At 36.7% G+C, this 21701-nt stretch overlaps 1 protein-coding gene across 1 annotated transcript in view; it reads left to right on the plus strand.

Moving 5' to 3' along the window:
- The window catches only part of ralgps1 (Ral GEF with PH domain and SH3 binding motif 1), a 106841-nt gene extending 85907 nt beyond the window's left edge, over nt 1–20934 (plus strand). Inside the window, exons 13-22 of the mRNA XM_084087305.1 lie at nt 3707–3774; nt 7414–7540; nt 8276–8430; nt 8790–8838; nt 9344–9424; nt 9619–9724; nt 10374–10466; nt 12585–12690; nt 16394–16485; nt 16568–20934. Of these exons, the coding sequence (XP_083943431.1) occupies nt 3707–3774; nt 7414–7540; nt 8276–8430; nt 8790–8838; nt 9344–9424; nt 9619–9724; nt 10374–10466; nt 12585–12690; nt 16394–16485; nt 16568–16597 (907 nt within the window). The 3' untranslated portion in view covers nt 16598–20934. The remainder of the gene's footprint in view (nt 1–3706; nt 3775–7413; nt 7541–8275; nt 8431–8789; nt 8839–9343; nt 9425–9618; nt 9725–10373; nt 10467–12584; nt 12691–16393; nt 16486–16567) is intronic.
- Nucleotides 20935–21701: the final 767 nt, after the last annotated feature.

Genomic DNA, 21701 nt, shown 5'->3' on the forward strand with positions numbered 1-21701 from the left:
TGTGTGCGTGTGTATGTTCACACTTTAGATTAGGTTTCAATTCTCACTATTAACTATTAACTATTAACTACGACTTTTGCCTATATATACAGTGAGGAAAATAAGTATTTGAACACCCTGCTATTTTGCAAGTTCTCCCACTTAGAAATCATGGAGGGGTCTGAAATTGTCATCGTAGGTGCATGTCCACTGTGAGAGACATAATCTAAAATAAAAAAATCCAGAAATCACAATGTATGATTTTTTAACTATTTATTTGTATGATACAGCTGCAAATAAGTATTTGAACACCTGAGAAAATCAATGTTAATATTTGGTACAGTAGCCTTTGTTTGCAATTACAGAGGTCAAACGTTTCCTGTAGTTTTCACCAGGTTTGCACACACTGCAGGAGGGATTTTGGCCCACTCCTCCACACAGATCTTCTCTAGATCAGTCAGGTTTCTGGGCTGTCGCTGAGAAACACGGAGTTTGAGCTCCCTCCAAAGATTCTCTATTGGGTTTAGGTCTGGAGACTGGCTAGGCCACGCCAGAACCTTGATATGCTTCTTACAGAGCCACTCCTTGGTTATCCTGGCTGTGTGCTTCGGGTCATTGTCATGTTGGAAGACCCAGCCTCGACCCATCTTCAATGCTCTAACTGAGGGAAGGAGGTTGTTCCCCAAAATCTCGCAATACATGGCCCCGGTCATCCTCTCCTTAATACAGTGCAGTCGCCCTGTCCCATGTGCAGAAAAACACCCCCAAAGCATGATGCTACCACCCCCATGCTTCACAGTAGGGATGGTGTTCTTGGGATGGTACTCATCATTCTTCTTCCTCCAAACACGTTTAGTGGAATTATGACCAAAAAGTTCTATTTTGGTCTCATCTGACCACATGACTTTCTCCCATGACTCCTCTGGATCATCCAAATGGTCATTGGCAAACTTAAGACGGGCCTTGACATGTGCTGGTTTAAGCAGGGGAACCTTCCGTGCCATGCATGATTTCAAACCATGACGTCTTAGTGTATTACCAACAGTAACCTTGGAAAAGGTGGTCCCAGCTCTTTTCAGGTCATTGACCAGCACCTCCCGTGTAGTTCTGGGCTGATTTCTCACCTTTCTTAGGATCATTGAGACCCCACGAGGTGAGATCTTGCATGGAGCCCCAGTCCGAGGGAGATTGACAGTCATGTTTAGCTTCTTCCATTTTCTAATGATTGCTCCAACAGTGGACCTTTTTTCACCAAGCTGCTTGGCAATTTCCCCGTAGCCCTTTCCAGCCTTGTGGAGGTGTACAATTTTGTCTCTAGTGTCTTTGGACAGCTCTTTGGTCTTGGCCATGTTAGTAGTTGGATTCTTACTGATTGTATGGGGTGGACAGGTGTCTTTATGCAGTTGACGACCTCAAACAGGGGCATCTAATTTAGGATAATAAATGGAGTGGAGGTGGACATTTTAAAGGCAGACTAACAGGTCTTTGAGGGTCAGAATTCTAGCTGATAGACAGGTGTTCAAATACTTATTTGCAGCTGTATCATACAAATAAATAGTTATAAAATCATATATTGTGATTTCTGGATTTTTTTTTTTAGATTATGTCTCTCACAGTGGACATGCACCTACGATGACAATTTCAGACCCCTCCATGATTTCCAAGTGGGAGAACTTGCAAAATAGCAGGGTGTTCAAATACTTATTTTCCTCACTGTATATGCCAACAGGCTTAAACCTAAATTAAACTGATAGTTTGGCACTTACTGTTGGTTTGTAATTATTGACACATTTATGTTTCCCATAAATAAAGTCTATGTATGTACATTTCATGACCTCTAAAATGTGAAAGGCCAAAATCACCATTTTAAGGGGGGAAACAGATATCACGTTTATTTTGTATGTTAGACAATAGTCTAATATAATATTTAACATATCTAATAGTAATTAACGTGTTTTTTTTTTCATTTATTTTTTAAAGGGACAGAAAGAACTGTACCATAATTGTGACAATGCAATATGTTTTATTCTAATATGATTTATGTAGACATCTGTATAATACTTAGAGATATATATTCTGTATATATAAAGATCTTCTTGAGTTGTTTCCTTCGAGGAAAGAAGGATTATTTTGCCTTGGTGTAATTTACCTCACTGAATCATTTCTAGAGCCCCATTCTGACTGACGACAGTAATGAGTTAAAGCTGTTGGTCTGGTAAAGCTTTCAAACACAATTCCATATGAGAAAATGAAGAAAGACACCTTTTTGGCACAGTGACATAATTCACAAGTTTTTTCCATGCTTCGTTAAAAAAATTATTTGCTTGGCTTACTTCAGTATCAGATGAAACTTCTCAAGTGAAACTAAGTCATGCAGACCCAAGTGTTTACATAGAGTCTGTACCATATTAATGAGAAAGACATGAAGTCATGAAGATGTAATACCAAGGGGACACTATTTCAGGTGAACATAAAGAAGCTTTAAATGATTTGTCTTAAAATCTTTATCTGGTTCTTGAACTTGAGCTGTTTTAAAATAGTGTGTCTGGTTAAAAGATCATTAAAAAAATGTATTGTACAAAAGACAACTCTGTTTTTACCCAAAAAGGTCCTATTTATGAAAGTATGTTCATTGCACCATAATTAAGTGCCTAAATTTAGACATTCAGACAGTCACTGGGCTCCATGTGAAATTGTCTCTGGCACTTTGAGTCCTTTGACAACACCAAAGGATGCAGGGCCGCCAGAGGAGAATGGATTTGGTGGAATAGATGGGGACTGCAGGGTAATAGTTGTGTTTGTGGGGAATGACATCATCGTCTGGCAGTCTGTTGGGTTGGAAAACCTCAGCGATCCAGGGTAACAGTCTTAAAACCATTAGCCTAAACTTACAGCATGTCCTGCCATCTGGCACTGCTGTTACAGCGAATTCTATGGATCTGGCTATAAAGAGGTCATTTGCAGAAATGTGTTCCATGTATGCCTAAAAAGTTGTATTTTATTTTTTATTTTTTCTAAAACACTCATGAACTTTGAAACAATTTTTTGATCTCAAACCCCATGTACCCGGACCAACAGATTTTTTTTTTTTGTGTCCTGTATATATATGTGTGTGTGTGTGTGTGTGTGCGTGTGTGTGTGTGTGTGTGTGTTTGTGTGTGTGCGTGCGTGTGTTCACACTTTAGATAAGATTTCAATTCTCACTATTAACTACGACTTTTGCCAGCGTATTAATAGTTAGTAACGTAGTTGTTAAGTTTAGGTATTGGGTAGGATTAAGGGAAGTAGAATATGGTCATGCAGAATAAGGCATTAATATGTGATTTATATTATAATATGCTTGCTAATAACCAACTAGTTAATAGGGAGTATTGGAACCTAAACTACATTCCCCTGTTATATTCAAAATATTTTGAGGAAGGTAATGGGATATGAAGCTCAGTGCAAAAAGGATAATAACACAAATACTAATCTTAACTAGAGGGACTAACTTGCACCACACTACATTATTTACAGCTATTATTTGTGTGCTTTGCTTCAAAAACAATAGTCTTTCTGTAAAAATGATCTATATTATATTTTCCCGTATCAGAGCATAATTGTTGAGCTTGAAAAGGATATAATGTATAATTGGAAAAGACTTTCCAAATGTTTCTGTAGTTTAAACCATGTGGCCAAAAAAAAAATATTTAATTGACTATAACCCTGTCACAACCCTTTTATACAGGCTATCGTTGAAGATTGAACCTGGGAACAGCTCACCTCGTCTGGTATCCTCCAAAGAAGACCTTGGAGGTAAAATGTTTATGCCTTGGCTTCATCCTTTCAGTTCAATCTTCTCAAAAACTCCTCCTGGAAGTGGTTAACTCTAGTCTTTTTTTCCTGAGTTATGATCACCAGTGGAAAAATGGAGGATCGTCAGTAATTTAGCTGAAGTATTTCAGCTGTATCTGACAGGAGAGGTGCTGGTATTCTGCAGTATGTCTGGAAATCATTGTTGGTTGGAGGGATTCTGAAGATGTGTGTGTTGGAGGGACAATAAAAGAGTAAGACTCATGTAACCTAGCATTCATGAACCTAGATCAGCCCCACAGACGCTTGTTTAAAAAGAGCGACCTTTCTTCAATTCTCCCATGAGCTTATTCTTTTCTGTCTGGCGGATAACATCCAGCTGCCGTCTGTAGAGTGGCTCTGAAGGAGCCGTCTTTCTGGATCATGGTGGTCTTTGGTAAATTTCAGATAGACCTTTGTAGGTTAAAGCTAAATCTTGACTTAAAATGCATAAGCTTTAAGCTTTTTCTCTTTTCAGTCCTGCAACCATGAAGTTTAAAACCCAATGTGGTATCAAAGACTACATAAACACCCAGAATATAAAAACACAAATTGTGTATAAAAACATATTGAATGAGTAAAATTTATCTGTGCCTGGGAAAGACACATTTTTATTTATTTTAAAACATATTTTTATTACGTTTTTATTACTGTAACTTGGTTAGTTTGTGTAGTAAATAATACAAATAAATAAAATATAAAAATAGCCCATTAGTGCCTCCCATTTACCTTAACAGAAATGACGTTATGTTTTTTTAACATCCATTGTGCTAGTATAGTTTTCACTTTCATACCCTTAATCACACAAATTTCACTCATGGAGGAACACAGCACTACAGAGTAGAAATATGTTTAATAAACCTTTTTGTTCCTTATACGTCAAGACAAGGAACTGAAGTTAGTGAAGAGTTTGAATTAGATCATGGTGTATGGTAGTTCCTCTCAAGAGAGGCTGAGCAATTAGGATGTTTCCTATTTTTGACTGTCAGATATATGGAAATCAAATTACATTGAGCATTTTATGGTTGTAACAGCTGTGGCAGAACTGGCCAAACTCGTGGAGAAATCTAGGTTGAGATTGGATATGGAAAGAATATGTTTTGTATCAAGCATTGTCAAAATCAAGATATTTTTTTTTAATTCAGGGATGTCAGGTTTAATTAATTTGGATTTTTCTACATGAACTCACTCGTTCAACTTTTTGTGTTACAGTATATGGCTTGAAATTGTTTCTAAAAGCATGCATGCATTTTAAGAGGAGATTTTATGCTCAAATGCTTTATTTGTGATGATTTATTTAAATTATTTTTATTTAGTTTTATATGTTAATTATTAACTGTTAGGGGTGAATTCCAATCGGAAGTGAGTGTCCCTATGCCCTACAGAGCCCTTGAATTGGGGACGTTGGAGGGAGCAGGGAACTTGTGTGTCCTAATGAAGCTGTTTGGAACGCAGCACTTGTTGAAAGGAGCAATGAAAGACATTTCCTTATTAGCTTCACATGGAATGTTACTACGACAAAGCTAGTCAGCGACAACAGGAATATCTGATTATTGCTGTTAATATGATACAAATAAATGCAAATACATTTATAATGAAGTTTTTAAAATATGCTTTGTGTGTGCATGTGTGTTCCCGATCATGGCTGCATTTCCCAAAATCATTGTTAGCCAACTATGGTCTCAAGTTCCATTGAACTCTGTTGGTAACGACTAAACTTGCGACAATAGTTGGTTTTGGGAAATGCACCCCTGCTCTTAACTTTATAAGATTAAAAATTAAGCTTAAACACATTTCTTATCTATTAACTTTTTTAAACTTAATATGAAATGCATGGTGAAAATGTGCATAATATATCACAACAAAACGAAACAATTTGAATTATTCTGTTTACACGTTAACTCCAACTCTCCCACCATATCTAGATTTAAAATGAATCACTAGGACTTCTCACCCTGGGTCACATGACCAGAAACGATTAAATTACTTTCTTGAAGTGACCATCGCATGTTCCCTTCACTAACAGACTGGGCTCTTTGTAAAGGGATTCAGTTGTTCACTTTCACATTTGAACATTGCATTCTTGCTGTTAAATGTGTAAATATTCTTTGCTAAATTTCAGAGAATTCTTGCTGGTATTTCTGTCAGGACCACTATCATCAAAGACGACAATTAGCATACAGTTAGGATTTGCGGTGTGGTTCTGTTCTGGTCAAGAACTCCCTGCGCATCCATGCAGCCTAGCATGGATAAGAGCAGGGAGAGCAGCAATAAAAAAAACCTTAGATAAACAGAACAGAACAGAACCAACATGAATGTATTGCAGATATCATTAATGTTAATATTTTAATGTACAACATAATTTGAGAATTTAGTCTGATTCAAGGGGGAATCAGAAGGCCAAATCCTGACTGACGAGAGGAGGAGCTGGGGATGGAGGAGGGTAATTCGCTCCTGAGAAATATTGATAGATAATAGATAATACTGAAGGAGCTTATATATGTATACAGTGATAGGTGTCATATTTCTATAGGTAGACGTGGATCAGCTGAGAGTCAGCTGATGCGAGCTTGACTAATGTGACCTGCCAGAACTGACGCTACGCTTGATTATTGTCCATTGCCACTCTTGAGAAGTCTCTGTTGGCCACTATGTTTTCCTGGCCTATATATCTAGTGTTTGAAAGGCCTCTAATGATGCACTCTCTACTGGCATCACTTAGCTTGTCTCTTCTGATTGTTAGTTGGGAAGAAATCCTGTTTTCATTTAGGTAAAGAGTCTTCTTACCCATTATGAGACCTATTAATGTACTATAAAAGAGAGTAGGAAATGTCATGATTAATATAATAGTCCTAATACTCAAAAGCCATTTATAAAATTGCTACACATCCCCCTCTGGTTTTTACTGTGGAAAAAGGCCTGTACACATGACTGCAGGGAACATTTTCACTGGCTGTCCACTTATTTTTGCTATTTCAGAGTGACATTCTTGTTTACCAGGCCAGTAAAGCTGTGGCTGGTTCGAGAAACTGAGCCATCCTCTTTGACATGATGCCTAACTTGCAGCAGTGGAACTATGGGACTGTTTTCAAATGTTTTAGTCCTGTTAGCTCTCTGAGAGCCAGAGCTTTTCTAATTATCCACACGCTTTAATTGGTGCCTAGTAAGCATTTTGTGGTTGCTTGTTTTGAACAGAACAGGAACAGGCTTTACAAATGCAGCTACAATCTAGCGATCTATGTTTCAGTGTAGTTTCAGTGTTTAAACAAGCAAGGAGATCTTTAAGACCTTGATATGGAGTGTGTGTGTGCGTACGTACGTGCGTGTGTGTGTGTGGGCGTGTGTGCCCTACATTATGAGAACAAAATGACCCCACAAGGATGGTAGTGCCAGAAATCTTTGATCTTGTGGGGACATTTTTTGGTCCCCATGAGGAAAACAGCATATAAATCACACTAAATGATGAAAATGCAGAACGTTTTCTGTGATGGGTAGGTTTATGGTTAGGGGATAGAATTTACAGTTTGTACAGTATAAAAATGATTATGTCTATGGAAAGTCCCCATAAAACATGAAAATGTGTGTGTGCATGTGTGTGTACAGGACCCTCAGAAGTGTATAACCTCAGTCGGTATAACCGACGACCGACCTGTCCTGATACATCAGTGGTTGCCCACCTCCCAACACCACCCCCTGCCCGACACAGAAAGAGCCACAGTCTGGGGAATAAGTAAGTATCACAGTACATTGTGTGAATTAAAATTAAATAAAAAAGAAAATAACTTTGCTCCAAAATGGAGATAAAGAGCAGTTGCCTTTAACCTTTTTAAAATTTAGCATCGTTTTAAAAAGAGTATTTATTACAGGAATGATGAAATAAGAAATAATGTATTATATTTTAAATTTATATTAAATGCAATTAGCTGACCTGTAGTGTGCTTTTTTACCCACTTATGCACATCTTTATATGTAATTTCACAGTTCTATTTTCTTTGGAAATATGGTTTAAGTTTACTAATGAATGTACTGATGAGCATTTATGGTAATATAAATTAAGTTGCATTTTAGTGCTTTTCAAATATGTTAACTTTAAATGTAATATTGAATAACACACTAAACCTATAATCAAGTACCTTGCATGTGTTTTAGTATGTTAGTCAACACATCAAAATAAGTGTATTTTTTTCAAAAGAATGACAAAAGAGTAAAACAATGATTTAAAAGAATTTTAAAGTAAAACTTTTTTGACATTTTTACAAAGTGCACTTTTTTTTTCTTTTTCTTTTTTTTAAGAAACAGTCATAAAAGTGTACTCTCTTCAAGTACACTTAAGTGGCCATTTATTTCATTAGTATTATATTATCTGCAAGTACACATTCAATACAACTGCACAGCTTTTTCACAAGGGAACACATTTCTTAATCTGACTGCCTCTCTCTGTTTCACTTCACCCGTCTCGTCACAGTATGATGTGCCAGTTTGGTGTAGTGGAGAGTAAAAGTACGACATTCCCTGCAAAAGAAAAGGCTCGACACCTACTGGATGACAGCTTCTTAGAGTCTCACAGTCCTGTCAGAAACCACACACATGATTCAGTATTTACCAACGGCATCTCACTGGGTACTGCAGTTTATTCCTATTGTACACATCTCAGTCTTTGTTCCACTAACACAGGATTAGTGCAAGGATTTATGTGTCCTAATTTAGGAGTGTTCCACCATTACCACCATCAAATATTACTGCTGTGTTGGAATTGTGTTTGTCTTTGATTTTTCACCACTAGATGGGAGTGGTGTTCAAGATTTTGTGCAGTGGGTTTTTGCCTTTTGAAAACTTAACATTCATTTATTCCTAAATAGACCTGTCATCTTCATTGTTGATTTTTTTTTTCTGTTACCACCTTTCATGAATTTATTTTAAGAAAAAAAGATAATGAGTTTGTTTTTCTTGACATTCATCTTTTCTCTGTCCCTCTGCAGGCAGTAGAGAGAGCTCTTTTAGTGATGAATTATCAAGTACTGTTGAGAGGTAAGGCTAATTACACATCATTATTATTCATTAGAATAGAATAGAATAGAATATAGATTGCAATTAGTGTTTTCTGTTTTGTTGCGTGTGTGTGTGTGTCTGTCTGTGTCTGTCTCTCTGTGTTCTTGTATATATGGTTTTGAGGACGCAAATGTGTATAATGATATTATTTACAACGTAATTACAACATAATCATGGCTCACAAGGGCACATTCTAAATTATTATTTTTTTTTTTTAATCCAAAAAAATGGCAATAGATTTCTATGATGGTTGGTTTAGGGATAAGAGACACAATATACAGTTTGTACAGTATAAAAACAGTTTATGGTTCCCCATAAACCACATATTCAAGTGTGTGTGTGTATATTTTGTCCTTTTTCCCTCTTAAAGTTCTACACATTTTCTGTTTTACGTGGCAATGTTCAGAATGTCAGTTGTCAACATGTTTGTTATTTATCTGTGACTATTTTCTTAATACAAATGAAAAATGAAATTCACTTTCAGAGGCCGTATGTACGCAACACTTGGTCCAAACTGGCGAGTCCCAATCTGTAACTCTCCTAGAAGCAGAAGTTATATTTATAGGTAGGAAACCTTGTAGCTGTTAATTTTGTGTCCATAAGCACACAACTCAAATGCATACTATTGTCTTTTTAAATATTCATATAAAACAGGTTTTTCATGTATAGCTGCCTTTTTTGCAAACGATTTGCGTAACCTCATTACTTCATGCTTAGGCAAACAGTGAGGTAAATATGATCCTCTTACTTCCTCATCAGCACCCCAGGGTCCGTATCCAGCTATGAATGCAGTTCTTTGAGCAGCATAACCATTGAAGGACCCCTGCGGAGAAAGACACTGATGAAGGAGGGTAAAAAACCAACTGTAAGTGTGCAGTCAAATGTGCAGTCAAATTTATTTTACAGATAACATTAAACATGACCTAGTTACACCTGGTAGCAGTAAATGCTTCAAAATCTTGACATGAAAGACTGAAACAGGAACTGTAATGCCAGGCATTTCAGGCACTTTCAACATAATGTTCAACATCTACATTTACAGTCAATTTTTGGGTAGACTATCCTGTCATTTGCCAGATTTAATGTCTAAGAAAACATGACACTTATTGGGTTAAATTTTAAGGATGCAGTGATCATACCTGTCCAGAAAGTTCTGATGGAATGAGGCAAAAAAAAAAAGTTGCATTTTACATTAAAAAGACAAGGCACAAGTACTTGCAAAGTACAAAACTTAATACTTTGATTCAGAAAGTATGCATTAAATTGATCAAAAGTGACAGTAAAGACTTATACATTGTTACAAAAGATTTCTAATCCTGAAAAATATGCATCACGGTTACACACAAGAAGTCTTGGAAGTCTAAGTTTAAATGGGTCTGTCTTGGTTATTAGTAAATTAATAAAGGAATAAAGATGGATAGGTCAATAAAATAGTCATGTCTGTTAGAGTTAATAGAGAAGAGCACTTAATCTGTCTCTTAAGTTGATTTGCACTCTTGTTTTCTTTACGCCAGCTTTCATCCTGGAAGCGCTACTGGATTGTCTTATCCGGCTCCATTCTCATCTATTTTGGTTCTAAAGCTCTAAGAGCAAATGAGCGAAGACATGTAAGTGATTAATTATTCCTTCAATCCAGTGAGAAAACATAGAGTTCAGTTCAATTCAATTCAGTTCAGTTCAATTCACATTTATTTGTATAGCGCTTTTTAAAATACATATTGTTTCAAAGCAGCTTAACAGAAAATGCATGCATCTACATTACAATTTAGAGTGATGTTATTAAGAGCTTTGTTTACAGTTGTGGTCTGAATTATTGGCACCCATGGTAAATATGATCAAAGATGCTGTAAAAATAAATCTGCATTGTTTATCCTTTTGATCTTTCATTCAAAAAATTCACAAAAATCTAGCATTTCATTGAAGTAAAAAAAACTGAAAGTGGGGGGTAAATCACATTATGAAATAAATGCTTTTCTCCAAAACACGTTGGCCATAGTTATTGGCACCCTTTTATTAAATACTTTTTGCAACCTTTTGCCAAGATAACAGCTCTGAGTCTTTTTCTATAATGCCTGTTGAGTTTGGAGAACAACTGACAAGAGATCAGAGACCATTCCTCCATACAGAATCTCTCCAGATTCCCAGATCCATGTTGTGCTGCTTCTCCTCAGTTCACTCCACTCATCTTCTATAGGGTTCAGGTCTGGGGACTGGGATGGTCGTGGCAGAAGCTTCATTTTGTGCTCAGTGACACATTTTTGTGTTGATTTTATGTTTGTTTTGTATCGTTGTCCTGATGGAAGATCCAACCACGGCCCATTATAACATTTCTAGCAGAAGTGATCAGGTTTTGTTTTTTTATCTGTTGGTATTTGCTAGAATCCATGATGCCATGTATCTGAACAAGATGTTCAGGACCTCCAGCAAAAAAATAGGCCCACAACATTAAAGATCCAGCAGTATATTTAACCGTAGGCATGGGTTACTTTTTATCCCTGTTTGCACCAAACACATCTGGCGGGTTTGCTGCCAAAAAGCTCTTTCTTTTGTTTCGTCTGACAATAGAAGCTGGTCCCATTTGAAGTTCCAGTCGTGTCTGACAACTGAATATGCTGGAGTTTATTTTTGGAAGAGCGAGGAGGATTTTTCTTGAAACCCTCCCAAACAAAATGTGCTGATGTAGAGGTTGTTTATTTATTTTTTAGGCTCTCTGACCCCCAAGACTCAACTTATCTCTGCAATTCTCCATCTGTGATCCTTGTAGAGTCTTTGGCCACTCAAACTTTCCTCCTCACCGTGCATTAAGACAATATAGACACACGTCCTCTTCCAGGCAGATTCATAACATCTTTAGTTGATTGGAGGAAATGTGTTGGTGGAAATGGAGATTTTCAATGTTTTAGCTATTATCTTACAGACACTTTCTATTTTGTGAAAGCTCAACAATCTTTTGCTGCACATCAGAACTATATTCTTTGGGTTTACTCAGTGTGATTAATGATTTAGGGAAATTGGCCTTTGTGTTTCCTCATATTTATACTCCTGTGGAGTCACAACTAAGTCATAGCTAGAAAATTGTATGTTCCTAGTCACCCTGGTGTGTTAAGTTTTTTTAAAATATTAATGGGAATATACTTCAGAGATATTTTACGCGTAAAAAAAATCTTGGAGTGTTTTGGAGAAAAACATTTATTTAAAAATGTGATATCCCCCCCACTTTCAAGTCTTTCACTTCAATGAAAGGCTAGGTTTTTGTGCATTTTTTGAATGAAAGTTCAAAAGGATAAACAATGCAGATATATTTTTACAGCCATCTTTGATCATATTTACCATGGGTGCCAATTATTCTGATCACAACTGTATGAAGTGACATCTAAGCCATTATTTAGACTTTACATTGTCAAATAATTAATATGTAGCCTACTATCATGCTAATTAAAAAAAAATAATAATAATTTTAACCAAACTGATTTAATTAATTTGGGAAGGGGTTTGTCTGTTTGACACGACCAATGGTAGACGGGGAAGTTTGAAAACAGTCATTATTTTATTTACACACTTCAGCTTTAAGAACGTAATTTAAATAAATTATGTTCAACCTAACTGCATTTGGAAAACAATTCAGGGAATTATCAGTGTTACTTCTTCAAATTTAAACTTAAATCAAGTTTACACTTAAATGAACTTCTTTGCATAACCTCTTTGTAATTGTGGCTTTTATCTAGTATAAATCCAGGCCATGTAAAAAGATCACGCTGACAGGTTGGATTGTGGTTCTGCCAGAAAACCCTGAACATCCAAATATTTTCCAGCTCACTGATCCTGAAAGAGGTACTTTTACTTGTCTAGTCACTCGTCTAAAGAACATTTAATATGTGTCACTTAACCCTTTCATGCATGAATTATGATAACCTCAGTCAGGTTTTTTTTTCCTATGTGTTTTTATTGCTCTTAGGGCATGAAAAACAAGAATTGATTTTTATTTTATTTTTTTTACAAATTTTTCAAAGAGATCTTCAGATGTCCACTTGAGTGGACAGCATGCGGTTATGGTTTAAACTTAAGATATACTATATTAAATATAAGACAATAATCAAACAGATTATTGATACACAGAAGTATGTGAATTTAACAAACTAATCAATACAATTATATCAAATCATGTGAAAACTATAAAATATATACAAAAAATATAAATGCAAAATATTGCAAAGGCTTCATACATAATGCATTCAGATTACTTTTTTGATGTTACAAGTAAAGTAATGTGTTACAAGTAACATGCATTACCTAATCAGATTACTTTTTGATCTAACAAGTAATTAACTACAAGTAATGTGCATTACCTAATCAGATTACTTTTTGATGTAACGAGTAAAGAAACGCATTACAAGTAACATGCATTACGTAATCAGATTACTTTTTGATGTTATGAGTCAAAAAACGCATTACAATAACATGCATTACGAAATCAGATTACTTTTTGATCTAACAAGTAAAGTAATGCATTACAAGTGTCATACATTATGTAATCACGTGACTTTTTTCGATGTCAATGAAAATTACATTCTAATAATACATTTATTTACAGTAAAAAGTCACTGCAGATTAAGTTTTTAAGTTTTAAATTTCAAAAACAATATTCACAATATAATTATGAATTGTGGCTGAAATATAGCAATTGATGCATGACGTCCACTACAGTGGACATGTGATTAATCAGAGTTTTCTCTCAATCTAAAATCAAAACTTGGAAAATTTTACTGTGATATGACTCATTAGATATTGCTTGATGCTGCAATATTTTTTTTACCTACAAGAGTCTCCTAGGATAGAAGGAATGGGTGGATATTCCGGAGCAACTTGGCATGTATGACTGACCCTTGGCCATCTTGGCTTGGAAGGGGAAAAAATCGAAACACAACGGCTTGCCACTTGGTTGCAATTTATAGGATGATGCACCAGGGTCCAATGAAGAGGCTGATGTGCAACTTTGCCATAAAAACCCGTGCAAATTCAAGAAAATGCTTTTTTAATAGCTGTCCACTGTAGTGACCACTATGCGTGAAAGGGTTAAAATATAATTCTTCAAAAATATAACGTAAGGTTTTTTATTAGTTAACATTAGTTAACTTCTTTAGTTAACAAGAATTAATAATGTACAATACTTCTACAGCATTTATTAATCTTAGTTATACATTTTTGAAATGTAGTATGTACTGTTGTATTTGGTAACATTAGTTAATGCACTGTGAACTAACATGAACAAACAATGCACGATTGCACGAAAATGTATTTTTATTTACTAACATTAACAAAGATTAATAAATACAGTAATAAATGTATTGCTCATTGTTAGTTCATGTTAGTTAATACATTACCTAATGTTAACAAATGAGACCTTATTGTAAAATGTTACCGCTATTTTTTTTGTTTTTGTTATATTGCTTCATACTACATACAAATGTTAGTCAAAATGTGGTTGTGCTTTTGCACTCTATACTTTTCCATGAAGTTCCATCAATTTTTAGATCTGATGATTGCAGTGGTGGAAAGAGTACTGAAAAAATATACTCAAGTAAAAGTATCGTTACATTCCAAATAATGTAGTTTGAGTAGAGTAAAAAGTACTTGTCCAAAAAAAACGACTTGTGTAAGAGTAAAAAAGTAACTTATTTTAAATTACTCGTGAGTAGTGAGTACTGAGCTGCGGATTCTACCCCCTTATAGTAAACACTGTACACTACAATTATAAAGTTTAGAAAACATTGTATATACTGTAATTTACATTATCTTTTGTTGTTTGTCAGAAAGATTGAAGCTATCTATCATCCATCTTTTTAAAATGCATCAAAACAACATGTAAAGACTAGTACAGAGATGAGACGATGAAAGAGTTATTCTCAGTACACTATTACCATTTAAAAAAATCCTATTGTTTAAAAAAAAAAAAAAGATTTAAAATTAGGTTTAAGGCTACTGAGCCGGAGCATGCTATTGTTGCACATAAAATATCAATGTTTGGAACAGTGCAAAGAATTCAAAAACCTTTAGAAACTCATACGAGAGTTCAGCATCACACACCATGAGATGGGTTAAATAGAGAGATTAAAAAGACCCAATTTCTCTCCAAAACGGTACCAGTTTTAGTGTTTTGATAAAGAAAAAAGAATCACTGATATTATCCGTTTACCTCACCTAATGCACTGAAAAAGGCTAAGATAGTGAGCTAATAACACTGTAATTGCATGACATTAAATATGTTAATGTAAATGCACATTGTTCTAGAAGGGGGCAGGACAGAAGCATCCTTGTTCACCACTGAGGTGAACATCCAGTTCCCTGAACTTGGGACACCAGGCGAACTAAATCGCAAAGCCGAGTCTGATGGCCCGAATGAGCCAGCGAGACTGTCTGGGAAGCGCTAGCCAGGCTTCCAGAGGTCATACAAGCGGGGTCAGAGGGACCACAGAGGTCTGAGTGTGTTGTGCAACACTATCCTGGCTCCATGGTTTGGCTGTGCGTGAGAAGACATCTCGTCCTCGAACCGCATACTGTTGCCAGCTGGCGATAGAAAAGGGATATGAGAGTGGCAAGGCATAGCGTTGCACACTGCCGCCCGCACCCTCTTGGGACCCAGAGATAGAGGAAACTGCTCTTTTTTTGAGAATTTAGGAGAACAGAAATTAAACTCAACAAAAGATTCTTCACCAGGAGTGGTGTGGTAACCATCTTCTGAACAGCTGTTCCCTCCATCACTGCAGCCGCCGGGGCAGGATGTGCTTAATGGCCTCCGTCTGCATCTGTCCAGCCGAGAACTGCTGGGCGAAGTTCTCAACCGCATCGCCAGAGAGGCCAGCCTGAGAGACTGGGGAGTAGAGAAATTTATATTTGTCGGTCTCCCTCATATTTGCCAGGTTCAGCCATAGATGGCGTTCCTGGACCACAAGTGTGGACAGTCTGCACAAGGAACCGCGCAGTGACTTCCGTTGCACGTAGGGCGAGGTCCATCACTGTGCGCAGTACCTGACCCAGAGTCAGAACTACCCTCGTACAGCTCTTTGAGTGCCTTGACCCTGCCATGGCTTGCAGGGTGGAGGCGACATGTCCAGCGGCTCTGAAAGCCTTGGCCGGAAGCACATATGAGAATTTACAGGCCTTGGATGGGAGACGCGAATAACCTGTCAGGCTGCAGCGATTTGTGGATACAATTGCATCACAACCGCGCTTTCCACCGGGGGGGATCTCCACATACCCCTTGGCCACTCCACTTTATGATATGTCAGTGCATGTTGCTTTCAGTTAAAACAGCTCAAACATGCATTTTAGTCTGGGGAGGAAACTTGCACAGCAATCACACACAGAATATGCACAAAAGTGATGAATTATCTTCCACGAAAGAAATGAGTCATTGCTACAATAAAATGTATTCAAGAAATGACTTTTTGGCTCTATAAATGGCAGATTTGCAATGTCACACAACTTCATTTGAATAAACTCATGCAAGTTCATTTGTTTTATTCTGTGGTATCAGGTAATGTTTACAAGTTCCAGACTGGATCCCGTTTCTCTGCGATTATCTGGCACAGACACCTAGCCGAGGCTTGCAGGAGTACAAGACCGCAGGTAAGCGTGTTCTCGTAATAAAATTTTTAAAAAGTTGTGTAATTAACAAGCAATTCAAGGAATATCACATTGTTTTCCACAGATACCAGCAAACCTTATGTCCTTTGAATAGCTGCTTTTTGGAAAGTGGGAAACAAATGAGAGGAACAAACCTAATGGAGAAAGACATTAGAGTAGAAGAGTTTGTGCAAAGGTGATGTTCATGTTAAGACTGAAAGGCCTAACATATTTGGAAATGTGGCAGCTGTATCTGGTGAAAAAGTCATTCATTCAAACATTGTAGACACGGCTGTATCGAGAGGATGGTCTTGTCTTGAGTTTAGCTGTACCGCTTTACATTAAGGTTTGGTAACGCTTTATTTTACAGTGTCCTTGTAAACGTTACATGTAATTACTATAGTAATAACTTTAAATTATGCATAATTATATGCAACTAACCCTAAACCAAACCCAAATTCTATCCCTAACCCTATAGTAAGTACATTTAGTTAATTAATATTACTCAGTAATTAAATGTATATTTTCACTGAAACAATGACACCTTAAAATAAAGTGTAACCTAAGGTTCAATTTGTTAACATCAGTTAATGCATTAGGTTTCATGAACTAACAATAAACAACAATTTTTATAGCATGTATTCATCTAGGTTATTGTTTGTTTATAAATATACTATTCATTGTTAATTCATGTTTGTTCATAATATTTTTTTTATTTATTTATACAATAATATATAACTGCTGTTAACAAATTGAAACCTTATTGTTAGTTTTACCTGTCAAACATAAGGTACATGTGAAATGTTGTAAATGACATGTATAAAATAACTTTGTCTAATAGTTATAAAATGTCTTCATGTGATTAAGTGCCAAAATTATGACCTTTGTATTGTTAAATCTCCTAGAATTATGTTCCATTTATGTTAGATGATAGAGCAAAAGTGAAATCCCTGGACAATGAGCAAAGGCACATAACTTGTCTACTACATACATCAAATATTAATAACAGAAGAGGAAATAAAAAAATAGATGCACTGTAGAGACATCACAGTTGTCTCGTTTTCCTGTAGGTAAAATAAAGAATTGTTTAAAGTGCCCCTATTATGCTATTTTAAAGGTTTCTTATTTTGTTTTGGACGTCTCCTGGATTAAGGTTTACATGCATCAAAGGTCAAAAAACACTTGAACTTTCTCATAGTATACATTGCACATCACCTTATTTCTTAAAGAGTCTGAAAATGATTTATTCGAAGATTTCTTCTCACTAACTCCTCCTTTCAACGAGCCTACATTGCTCTGATTGGTCAGACATCCCAGTCTGTTCTGATTGGTGTACCACTTACAGCACAAGTCGGAAATTAAATGCCTATTATCATATCTGAATTTCAGCTCCGGAGGCTTCCTCGGCGTTATGCATTATGCAAAATTGTTTCATTGTTATATAGGTATGTAGCAGGAAGTGAGACTGGAATTGCTGAAGACTCGTTTCAGCAGTTCAGAATCGTTTCTTTCTTTTAGGAGACAATAACTTTATTTGTCATGCACTTTGATCTTTAAAACTTTGCAGACATTTTACATTAACAAACAGCTATATTACACACTGCATGAAAGGTAATATTTGAAAAATAATTGGGGCACTTTAATATTTACGAGTACATTATTTGATACAAATTATGCCTGTAACAATGAATTGACCTTTGTTACATAAAGGGAATTGTAACAATGTAATTTAAGTGGCAAATGTGGATCAATAAATGTAATGTCACACGGGTATCAGTAAATAAGTGCCAGTGTTAACTTGGTGTAGTTCAACTCAAGGTTCTGTAGCAGATTTACCTATGGAGAAAAAAATGTGTGATGTCTTGACATCATAAAGTGGGCGGGACCCAGAAACTATATAGGTACTGTATGGATGCTGTTTAGGTTTTATAGACATAATGTTGTAAAATAAAGTCCCGGGAGACTGAAGGGAAGCAACTGTTCTGGTCAGAGCAGATGATGGGTTGAATGGTGGATAATGTATTCTTGGGGGAAACAACAATGATGTTTTGAGTGGTTGTTCAGTATTCACATTATCTAAAACTTCAGTGTATTAATATTTTTGGTTATTTCTTTCTTTCTTTAAATGGAATACATCAAAAGGCGTGTATAAATTGTAAAGTTCTTTCCAAAGTCTAGTATTTTGCACAGTCACACATTTTTATAAGGCACAGGAATGAGACTTATTCCTCCTTAAATGTGATATTGAGGCACTGAATATGAAGTGTAGAATGCTTTGTATATTGCAAATTGCAAAAGAAGATTATAATTTGTTTGATATCCTGTAAGATCTCTGAAACATGCATGGATGGTTTGGACTAACTCACAGGTTTTTGTGTCACTTCAGTATCAGTATACATGTTGAGGCATGACATCTACATGACATGCCAACTAAAAACAGTGAATCACTTATCTATAAAAAGATAAATAGATAAATCAGGCTTTAAATATTTAAACAGTACAATTGGCTAACCACAAGAGCTGGAATGCTGCTTTCACAGGTTTTGCATCACGCAAGCAACCATTTCAGCTGTGACTGACTGAACTATGTTAGATAGCGCATCTGCACTGATGTTCTCAACAAGTATTACTCAGTGGTTGCTACCTCCTCTTTGTTTTTTTGTTTTTGTTTTGGGATTTATGGTTACCTTACCATCTGAAAGTTCACATATATTTCTGTATCTTTATGTCCTCTGCTCATGGAGGAGTTTGGATGTTTGACTGTTCTGCTCAGTTCTCACAATATGATGTCACTGAATCTTTGTATGGTCTATAATCTGAACCTATAGACCTTTTACTAACTCAATACTTTTTGTGTTTGGTGTTATGTCTTTATGGAAATATATGCTTAATGAAAAAAACAATTGAATGGTTTGACTTATTTCACACTTGCATGCCAAAATCCTGTAATATCTTTATCATTGTGATATGGTCTACAGAATTCTAGTAAGTGGGGGAGCTTTTATTTCACATTTAAGTGTTACTTATTGCATTTCAGCTGTGATGTTATGGGGACTGTGTTTCCTGAATATTTAGAGCTACAAACAACTTGTGACTTGTCTGTGATTTTGACATGTATATTTGTTTTACTTTCTGTATGTGTTATATTTGTTTGTCATATATTTTTTAATTTACCCTGTGGTTCTCATTAATTCTCATTTCAGGGCAGAGAATAATGTGGTCATTGGTGGACATTGTTCTAAAAATGTGTCTTTTTTTAGTCTTTAATTTTGTTGTTTATTATGCCATGCAAAAACCCTGCCATTTAGAAATCAGAATCAAATTACATTTACCTTTTTCACTTCAGTGTGAGATCATCAAGCCCATCAAGGTTCAAGAGTTTCAAGCAGGATTCTTCATTTTACCCTTATTACCCAAATTTACCCTTTGTATTTAAATCCATTCAAGAGAATTCTGCTGATTTCCCCCAATATTAACTCAGTCTAGAAAAATTATATTTATCTGCCCAAGAAGAAAATATTGTTCTTCCCCAGTTTTCAGTCATACTCAGACCACTGCTCACAGTCAGACCCCCGGCTTCCAGCAGATCCCTACACTCTTAAAAATAAAGGCATCTGTGGTTCCATAAAGAAACTTCTATGAAAACTTTCAATTGCACAGAAGGTTCTTTATGGTGAAAAATATGTTCTTTATATGTTTACACTAAGAAAGAATGGTTATTTTACAAACTGTTTACTGAAAGATTCTTTGGGGAACAAAAACCAGGTTTCCAGCAAACTCATGCTCACTGTCACCTCAGGTTTTGGGCTGACCTCTGCCTTTAAGGGTGTTAAGACCATCATCTTTCATTGATGAAAATCCCCGAACAGAAGTTCAGAATAGACTTTCCCACAGATTATCAGCATTGATTGAGCCTGTTGGGTAGCTCAGGTTAAATGTGCTTTCTATCGTATTACAGAACCATCCTTTTCAGGGAACTCAGCTTGCTTTACTTGATTTGCATTTAAGAAAAAAAAAAAAAAAAAAAACATGTCACTTGAGGCGACCAAGCCCATAAACTGTCAAACACAATCTGTTGTGTCTGTTGAATTCATTCTTGTTAAGCTTGTTCAGTCACTGTGTTGCAGTTCATGAATTCACTGGCTTGTTCTCGCTCTGTGTGTACGTGTGTGCGTGTGGCCGCTGATTACCACTCAGCTGATTATCAGTGCCAGCTGCCACTCATCATCTGTGTCTATTTATACTCCTTGTCATTTGTCTTGTGTTTGTCAGATCGTTGGGTTACTTGTTCAGTTGTGGTTTGGATCTCCCGATCGCTCCTCTCACTTTCGCGGAGGATCTTCGTTGCCCATTGAGTCCCTGCGCTGCCAAGGCACAGACTGTCCCAGGCACCACATCTTCGTCTGACCCTGTTTAACTACTCTTACCTGTGTCTTTCAATAAATGTTTATTGTTTCACTCGCAATTTAATCCTCTGTCTTATTCCATGTGATGGATTCCATCCTTTATGGATTCCATCCTTATTCCATCCTTTATGGATTCAGTGAGTGCACCGTATTTGACAGAATTTCTGTCCAGAAGCATGTCTTGTATGGATCAGCAGGAGGAGCAGATGGTTGCCACAGGTCGCACGGTGCAAGCCTTGGTAGCGCAGGTGTCCGAGCTCACCCAACAGCTCCAACAAATCCAACAAAACGGTGGTGTGGGAGAACCACCACCCATTCGTTCCAGGCACTATCCGACGAGATGAAAAGGGTCTTTGATCGTGCAGTGGCGGGATGCGAGGCGGCCCGAATACTCACGGCTCTTCCCCAGGGGAATAGGCTGGTATCGGACTATTCTATTGAATTTAGGACCTTAGCAGCAGAGTGCCAATGGAACAAAGAAGCGCAGTGGGACATGTTCCTGCATGGGCTGGCTGACCGTATCTAAAGAGAGATCTGTACGCTGGACCTTTCAAGGAACTTGGATGGAATCATTGAGTTGGCTTTACAGGTTGACGCTCGCTTACACCAATTGGAGCAACGAACACACCAAACCTCGTTTCCAGCGAGACTCGAGAGTCAGCCATCGACCAAGCACCGATACGGTCAGTCCCGTCTTCCATCATGACCCATGCAGGTGGGAAGAGCTCGGCTTTCCTGGGAGGAGAGGCAACGACAGAGAACCAGAGGACTATGTTTATATTGCAGAGGCACATTTTCTGAATTGGAATGACA

This window comes from Abramis brama, assembly GCF_963993115.1.
Source record: "Abramis brama genome assembly, chromosome: 16".
NCBI lineage: Eukaryota > Metazoa > Chordata > Actinopteri > Cypriniformes > Leuciscidae > Abramis > Abramis brama.